Consider the following 9,399-nt stretch of genomic DNA (forward strand, 5'->3'; position numbering starts at 1 on the left):
CTTGTAAACAAGTGTAATTAAACAGCTAAAAACTTTTAAACGAAAAATCAAAACAATTCAATTAAGTTCTTGTTCACGATTATGTGAATGATTATTAAAATGAGCATTAGTTTTGATTTAAACTACGATGACTAAACTGTTAAGAAAAAGTCTTCGTGATCCCTCAAACGATTGTAACTTCCTACCACCAAGTAAGCCAAAGCTTTATTGACAATTAAATTACACATAAAAAATATTTTTGGCGGATTCTTTCTTTACTTTCGTTTGAATAAAGAGGCATTTTGAGTTTCATTATGGACCGATTTCTTAATGTCCTCTTAAAAAAAAAGATTCTTTACCGAAAATAGGAAGCTTGGTTAAGTTAACCAGAGCTGAATTGACAGATGGCTGCTAACCTGACTTTGAGGAAACGAAACGAAATGAAATGAAGGAAGATTAACACAAGCTCCGCATTTCCTAGCTGACGATAGTTTTCAAAAAAGCATTTTAAATGATTTTAACTTTGGGCTGACCGAAAGCTATTGCTTTTACAAAACCTCTTATTAAATATCACTAACGCAAGGTTCGTGCGCAGTGGATAAAACCCAAATGACTGAAGCGTGAAAAGTTTTAAAAATTATATTTCTAAGAATAGTAGATTGTATCGGCTTTTTATATTCCAAACACTTCCCACGGTCCATTAGTTTTATTTATAATCAGCCCTATGACGCAGCCTAATTTCCCTTCAGAGGCTCAATAAATTTTTCACCTTCCTATGTACTTGTACAAAATAAATGAATAAAATTGTTTAAATATATAAATAAAATATTTATTTACCCAGTTTCCAATATTTTAATTTTTTTTTTTAATAAACGCAATAAAGTTCAAATTTTTTCAACTCATCCATTCTGGCACAGATTTGAAAATCGTAATACCAAACAAACGTTGAACTTCTACATTGGATTTACTGGAATTCAATTCATCTAGGACACGGTATCGAAAACTCGAAATGGAAATCCTTGAGGAACCGATAATATTTATTAAGGCTATTGCAGAGATAAAGCTATTGATTAAAATTCAGTTACGAAAAAATTAAGTGCTTAACACAATGAGCGCGACAGACTGCAAACGACATGTGTCAAATATTAAAATACACAGGTCTTATGGATGCAGTTATGTAGTTGTGCAGCTGCCTCAATATTTTTTTTTTTTTCAAATTCGTCGTCCCAATGTACATAACATGCTGTTGGTTTTATGGTTTCGTAACCTTGTTTTTTATGAACGGTGACGTATTCGGCATAGTATGAGTGCAATCACTCATGACGAAGTTGGTGGACAGGACAATTACTCACAACTCAGACGACCGGTGAAATCATATCTGTGTTATAAAAGAATTTATTAATTTGCACTGGAATTATTTTTTCTTCGTGGCAACGCCAACATAATTTTTATCGATAGCATATTAAAATCATATGTTTTTGTTTACATTTGATATCAGGAACAAGTTTAAAGCCAAATTCATTCATTGTTGGAATTAGCAATGGATAATAAAATTGTCAAAGAAAGAATGTATAAAATAACTTCACAATTTGAAGAATTATGTGAAAACATTAAAAATCCATTGATCTTGAATAATGATTGTTGGCTTTTGATTTGCGATTTACTGACGTGTCATGATATATTAAATCTGTCCAAAGTGTCACAATCTTATAAAAACCTTGTGCAATATCTTGTTTTGCCGTCGAAGTTAACAAAATGGGAAATTTCATTTTCGTACGATATCATCGGTTTAGATGACTTTAAATTTATTATAGATTCTATTTATACAACCGTTCGAGAACTGCGTATATTGTTTCTACCTGAACGGCATTTTGAGCTTTTGAGTTCCTACCAATTCCCAAACGTTACTGAAATACGTATTACGTTATCTCGCCCCATGGATGAAGCAGATATCTCTACGCTAAGCTACGTCTTTCCAAATTTGCAGGAATTCTCCCCTCACGGAATTTGCAGCAGTAAAGCAATAGAATTATTCTCAAATGTGGAACATTTGACACTGACATGCTGTAGAAACTTAACTAAAAGTGATTTAGGACGTATTCTCTTAACACTTAATTTGAAATCATTAAAATTAGATATTTTTAAAAAAGTCTCTCCTTTAAGTCGTGAAGAGTTTTTAAAATTCAGTAAAATTGAAGTCTTAACTCTTAATCGAATTGAGCTGGGACTTATTTCTGGAGTTAATTTATCCGATGTTCATAATCCAATCATATTTAGAGATCTTAAAGTGTTAATAATAACAGGTAAACTTATAGAATCAACAGAGGTAGATAAACTGTTTGAAAACATTCAGTTTATTGTGTGCAGAAATGTTAGTTCTATAGAGATCGCCAACGTTTCAGATGACTTCCTTAGTACATATTTCAATACTGAAAAGTATGACTTTTTGAACCGTGTTAGTGTTCTAAAATTTATAAATACCACCATTTTGAATAACGTGATTGGTATGCCTAGCAAGTATAAGGATCTTAGAGAGCTTTATTTTTTCTATTGCCATGCAGCAATAAATTTGGATATTTTAACCATTATATCAAATAGTCAGAAGTTAGATGTAATAAGCTTTGAGGAGTGTGATATCCCACATATTGTCATAGGAAAAGCTTTTATAAGGGACCAATTAGGTATTCGGAGAAATGAACTCGTATTGAACTGGTGTTCCAAAGAAAAGGTATCTGGTAAAACATCAATGCTTTTCCTTCAGTAAAATATAATTACGTTAATTACATTTACAGAATCCTGATGTGCATTGCTATAATGAGTATCGCAATTTGATAAAATTAACAAATGTCTCACATATTTCCAGTAACTTTGACTCTATGACAATACAATTTAAGTAATTTATACATATTTATGTACGTATAAACTGTAAATTTAGTCATATGAAACGTATTTTTAAAAGTGGTCTTAATGTAGATTTGTTAAACATGTTGTAGTCCTCCTTTTGATTATTTGGGATGAAAGGAAACAACCTTCATCTTTCTGGTTTTGCTGATTCAATATTAGTAACTAAGTAGATACTGTATGGTTTAAATTTGTTTACTTATATTTAAAGTCCTGTTTTACAAAATAAAGTCATTAGCTTACTTAAAAATAGATTAGTGCCTAGTTGTGCACTTATTATTAAAGTTTAAATGCAACGAAACCTTGCAATTGCTTTTTATCACTGTAATGGTTTAACTTTTCTGATACCAAAACTGTATCTGCGATACATAAATACTGAGGATAGAAAATGGCGTTTAAATGCTCTTCATTACGCAAGTCTAATTCTCCTGGAAAATCCTCCGAACTTGCCCAGTCCAATAGATATTTTTCCAATATCCATTTAGACGCCATATCTCTGTAGTAGTTTTCTCGAAGTATATCAACTTTTTCAAGTTTTTCCAAATATTTCAAAGATTTATCATGATATTTTTGAGAGTCTATAGCTCGCATCAATAAAGCAGATGTCAGCAATGTCCACTTACTATCTGGCTCGTATTCTAACAAGCTTTCGCACGACTCTAGTTGCGTTTGTAACTCGTTTAAAACATTTTCCGTAAATGTAAAAGACTGGTTTGGTGGTTTGAAAAAGTATACACTCTGGTTGTATGTCTTTAAAGCAATTTGTTTCACATTGATATCAGTAATGTGCAACTCCAAAAGATATTGATCGTTAATATACTCTAGAACTTTTTCACCGTTAAGGGAACAAACCCATGTAGTATCTGATTTAGCACCATTAATAGATTTCCAATTTGTAATTTTTTTCTTAATATTTCCCATGGAATCAGTTATTACTACATCTTCTTCGGTTAAAATAATTGGATTAGTGAATGATAGGACCGCACGGTTATTATCGCAGCGAAAAGAACATACATCTAATTCTTGGCGAGAGTAACCTAATAACCATCTTTGGTAAAACCATGCACTGCTATCATTTGGATCTGTAAATGCGGCCGTAAGTACCATTTCCAGTTCTTCTTTCAATTTTTCCTCATTCATTGCTCGCTTTGGTTGTGCATCACCTTCATAGGGATACAATTGAGGTAATAATAAGCTGCGATGATGCCAGGATGAATAATTCGAGAAATTAGCTTTTATTTTTTCTGTGCAGAAATCCAGTTCGTTTTGTTTAGATATGCCTGCCTTTTCAACCACATAGCGGCGATAATCCCAAGTGTGAAAATTTCGTTCATCCATTTTTAAATATTTACTGCACAGCATGACTTCCCGCTCCCAATTAGCAGTCGGACTGTGTTCTAATGTCCAGCACCGATGATGCCAGCCATTGTACGATTTAGGATTTACTAATAAGCACTGTTCGCTAAAATTTAATTCGGTATCGTAAATTGCTTGTCTCTGATCCACATCGTCAATATTCAGTGATTTTTGTTCAACACATTCCCTTCTAATGTTCCATAATGTTGAAACATCTGGATTTCTAAGTAGTATTTGCGAAGTAAGCACCAGCATTTCGTCATCCAGTTGTTGTAAACGACGTTTCTCCTGTATTTTTGCCATTGCGGCTCTATAAGCTTTCACCTTAAGTGTTTGCTCTTTTTTCTTACGCTCGCGTTCCTCTTCCGTTGTACGAACTTTCAGTCTTCCGTGCATGTTGGAATGGAGGTTATTATTTTATTTATTTTACGTGAAATAGGAAATTTCAATCAATTCACTGAGTCACTGATGCTGATAAAATGATATCCACTTCTGCCAACAGCAGACAGCTGACAACATCTTTTAATCGCCAAATAATCGAAATACCAATGTTGCCAGATGGTTATTACAAATACGTACGTCTCGTAAGGTCTATCCGTACGTGGTACGGGTATGGTATTAAAAGCAATTTTTTTATTAAAAATAACAGAAATATTACCAACATATATTTAACATATGTAGGCATATACTTTTCTCTCTCTATTGTTAACAGTGAACAATTTATAGTTAATGGAGTATTTGTTATATTTTCAGTTAAGGCAGGCATTATTCAGATTAAAAAATTTGGATTTTCTTTTGGTTTAACTAAAAAGGTTATGTATTGGGATTGGGGCAAAATTTAGATACGTTTTATTTCTTTGTCAAATCATAATATGTCAAAGATAACATTTTAACATAATGTTATTAATTATTCTATATATTTTCCGTTTACGTTGGAAAGTGGCGCCAAGGTCTAGAAGAACTTGCTTTGGAAGTATTTAAAAAAGTTTGAAATTCAAATTACGTTATACAAATATTTGAAATAAAACTGGCTGCTGTTTAATTTGGCCTATATTTTATATACACAATTATATTTAAATTGATCGAGTAGTTTGTGGCCATAGACCAATTATTAAACTGGCCCAATAGATCATCCTCTCCATTTTTGTATTGTTTCTAGACTTTACCGTTATACTGAAAGTACGTATGTGAATAGTTTTTACGTTTCTCAAATCTAAGTAAGAGTTGAAGAAATCGGTTGTGAGTTAGAACGAAAATTATTATAATAATAAATGGTGTAATGAGGTATAGTCATGCTTCTGGGCTTGCAGTTATAATCGTAGGACTTTACCCACTCTTGCATCCTCGCCGCACACGCTTCAAATGTGAGCAACCCTGTGACGGTCTCGGTTGAAAGAGTAAAAGCTCCAGCGGAATCACTCCGACATATTCGAAATAAGGATTCGCTTTAGTCTAATTGCAGCGTCTGTTCATCAGAAGTGCGGTTGCAAGCGGGCGTTGGAATGTCTGGATTTTAAATTAGGAAGGTGTTGATGCTCAGCTGATTGATGTCCTCGTAAAAGTAAAGGTTGACATCAGTACCGTCCAAGAAATGCAATGTAAAGGACAAGAACGGAAAGGAAGGTCCTAGTGGCATTAACTACAGCGGTCTTATAAAGGAGCGCAAATTCGGTGTTGAATTCGTCTAGTCACAATCCGCTTCAGAACAAAATTTTTTAATATAACACTAATTTACGCCCACGCTCCTCCACGATGTACAAATTGTGTTTTGCGTTTTAAACGCCAGGGTGGACAAAGAATGCATCTTTGGTAGAACAACTGGAAAATTCAGCCTTCATGACGAAACCTCTCCAAATGGGTCGAGGCTGATCGACTTTGCAGGTTTTATGGTTGTCTGTAGTACTATATTCCAGTTCGAAATCAGTTCGATCATGTTGTGATAGATGGAAGACATGTCTCCAAAGTCCATAACGTGCGTACGCTACGAGGACCTAACATCGACTCGGATCACTATCTTGTTGTAGCGAAAATACGCACCCGCCTCGGTGCAGCAAAGCACGCCCATGAAAAAACACAGGGACGGTACGACATCGAGAAGCTACTTTCACAACGAAACGGTTTTTTAGTCAACTTGCCCTACTGCTATCTGAGAGCACTCATGCACTCATCACCAACTCGGTATAAGGGAACTGTTAGACGGTATTTCAAGCTTTTTAAGCACAGCTTCAAGCGAAACCATTGGTTTTCGTAAAAGGCAAAAGAACTATCGTGTCGCAGTGGAGAGAAAGCAGACAGTCTTGCAATGTTGCTATCAATCACAACACGTGTGAAATGAGATACATACCGAGAGTTAAAGAGGAAATCGAGACGACAACGAGAGAAGAGAGAGGCCGAAGTGCGTGAGTATGAAGAGCATGAGAAGCTGGCCGATAGGGGTCCTGCTCCAAAATTCTACGAAAGGATGCGGCGACTAAAGGAAGGTTTCAAGACCGAAGCATACTCTTGTAGGGTCCAAAAAGTTGATCTAGTGAGTATATTGAAGTTATGAAGGAAAAACTTCTGCAGCCAAGTGAAAAATTTGGAGATGTCGAACCCAATTCCCCAATCGATGACGATGGAATAGATGTTCCATTGTCCGACTATGATGAGGTTCGAATAACAATTACCCGCTTAAAGAACTACAAAGCGGCGAAGATATGGTTGCTTTGCCCAATCCACAAAAATGGGGACTCGACAATTTGCTCCAATTACCGGGGTATGAGCTTCCTTAATATCGCATATAAAGTCTCATCGAGCGTCGCGTGTGAAAGACTGAAGCCCACCGTCAACAAACTGATTGGACCTTATCGGATTGGCTTTAGACCTGGAAAATCTATTATCCACCAGATTTTCACTATGCGCCAAACCTTGAAAAAGAGCCGTGAGAGGAATATGGACACACACCACTTCTTCGTAGATTTTAAAGACGGCTTCTGCTCTACGCCGTTATGTCTGGACTTGGTATTCCTGTAAAGTAAATACAGGATCGGGATGGACCTCTGCAAACCGTTCTATAACAAGGGAGATTTCAAACAAGAAGACTCCCTATTGTGTTTTTGATGTCTCGAATTGGCGTCAAATAGCGAAAAGAAGAAACGACTTGTTCGCTGTTGTTAACTCGGCGATAACCGCGTAAGTAGTGTCTACGCCAGTAAACAAGAAGAATAAATGTTAAAGGATTCATATAAAGTGATTTTTTATTTTTTAAATCACATTAGGTTAACAAGCTGTCTATGTTTACTGTGGGGAGGCTGATAATATATGTATGTACGTTGAAAATTTTCGTCTTGTCTCCTCATAGAAAAAGCTCGCTTGATGATTTGAAGCCAATATCTATGTACATATGTAATAATTGTGTGCGGATCCACTGCGAAGAAAGGTTCCAGTCCAATCGTGTTGGTTGCTGCCGATTCATTTGGCAGATCATTTCTTTCAATATCCTTCTGTCGAGGCATCTATGCAAGCAGTACATGTTATACATATATCATCACTTTTTATTCCTTTTTTCACGTCGGTGGCGATTCCCCCCTGGCCTGGAGTTCTCGAAAGGCCCGTATTTTTCAAAAAATTAAGTGAGTAGTTAAAAATTAGACTGTTTTTGATAGGTGATTTATTGGAACATTTATTTACGTTACGTATGCTACATTAGCACAAAAAGGTAAAGTAATGTAATAAGGCCGGTTTAACAACCATAAGTCCGGTACTCAACGCAGCTGCAAAAAAAAAATTAAAAAAAGGTGCGTGGAGTCCCTACGCGCGGATGAAGTTATACTTCTTACTGATATTCCAAGAAATGCATATCATTTTGTATGAAAGAAAACTAGAAAACTTAAATTCACATTTTATAAATTTATTATCTCCCCGAGCATGCCAACAAGTCGTCTTTTCGCGACGATGGCAAAAGCTAAAAATCATAAATTGCTCAACTTTCTGGTGCTTCTCGCAAAAATCTGCGTCGATATGTATTCACGATCATACGTATACATACATACATATTTACGCATGTTTGTAGGCGAAGCTGCTACAGCGGCAAGGGGTGACAATCGGCGGCCATTACTTTACTTATGCCATAGAAATTCTATTGCTACGAATATGGAAATGACAACGAAATAATGCAAATATGCATATTTCTAAAGGTCATTAATTTCTTTGAAGAAATGAATGATCCTGAGAAGTATAGTCTTAACTTTTCAACGGCCAACGCAGAGCATTTCAAACAAAAGGAATTCATTCATTAAAATCACCACTCAGAAGTCGTTTTATTCGTTGTAAGCGAACGATTTTCGAAGAAATCATTCTAATATGCTACAAGACAAAATTAGAAATGAACTTCTTAAACCTCACGCTGTCAGATAAAACGATATACCTCGTCATCGCGTGTCGATTTCCTAAAAATGTAATTGAAGACTAACTACAGAAATAATCCTGTAAAGTATAGCCTTAATTTTTCAGCGGCCAACGCAGGGTATTTCAATAAAAGGGCACATAAAATAGTTGAGAATTCGCAGAAATGAAAGACAAAGGAAAGAAAAAGGAGTATAACTTCAACAATGAACAAGCATACAAACATACATATGCGCAGCAGCAGCAAGGAAAGAGGTAACAATCGGCGATCCATTGTATATTTCTTTCATGCATAACCAAACCATAATTAGGACAACGCAATTCAAGTGTCAATGGTGGTGTTGGTGGTAAGCGCTTCAAAAGTGACGATATTCCAAGCGTAGCCAGGTCCTTCTCCACTTGGTCCTTCCAACGGAGTGGAGGTCTTCCTCTTCCTCTGCTTCCCCCGGCGAGTACAGCGTCGAATACTTTCAGAGCTGGAGTGTTTTCGTCCATTCGGACAACATGACCTAGCCAGCGTAGCCGCTGTCTTTTAATTCGCTGAACTATATCAATGTCGTCGTATATCTCGTACAGCTCATCGTTCCATCGAATGCGATATTTGCCGTGGCCAACGCGCAAAGGACCATAAATCTTTCGCAGAACTTTTCTCTCGAAAACTCGCAACGTCGACTCATCAGTTGTAGACATCGTCCAAGCCTCTGCACCACATAGCAGGACGGGAATTATGAGTGACTTATAGAGTTTGGTTTTTGTTCGTCGAGAGAGGACTTTACTTTT

General features: G+C 36.0%; 2 protein-coding genes and 1 pseudogene across 2 annotated transcripts; 1 reads left to right on the top strand and 2 right to left on the bottom strand.

The window, feature by feature from the left end:
• The first annotated feature begins 1,077 nt into the window (after nt 1–1,077).
• Nucleotides 1,078–3,132, top strand: LOC126763963 (uncharacterized). The gene is made up of 3 exons (XM_050481744.1): nt 1,078–2,707; nt 2,772–2,891; nt 2,953–3,132. Exons 1-2 carry the CDS (start codon nt 1,520–1,522, stop codon nt 2,874–2,876), a joined length of 1,293 nt encoding a protein of 430 aa, XP_050337701.1. The 5' UTR covers nt 1,078–1,519; the 3' UTR covers nt 2,877–2,891; nt 2,953–3,132.
• Nucleotides 3,055–4,740, bottom strand: LOC126763894 (geranylgeranyl transferase type-2 subunit alpha). Its single transcript, XM_050481661.1, has one exon. The coding sequence runs from the start codon at nt 4,630–4,632 to the stop codon at nt 3,160–3,162; it is 1,473 nt and encodes a 490-aa protein (XP_050337618.1). The 5' UTR covers nt 4,633–4,740; the 3' UTR covers nt 3,055–3,159.
• Nucleotides 4,741–8,517: 3,777 nt separating this feature from the next.
• On the bottom strand, nt 8,518–8,717 carry LOC126751833 (small nucleolar RNA U3; annotated as a pseudogene).
• Nucleotides 8,718–9,399: the final 682 nt, after the last annotated feature.

Source organism: Bactrocera neohumeralis, chromosome 2, assembly GCF_024586455.1.
Source record: "Bactrocera neohumeralis isolate Rockhampton chromosome 2, APGP_CSIRO_Bneo_wtdbg2-racon-allhic-juicebox.fasta_v2, whole genome shotgun sequence".
Classification (NCBI taxonomy): Eukaryota; Metazoa; Arthropoda; class Insecta; order Diptera; family Tephritidae; genus Bactrocera; species Bactrocera neohumeralis.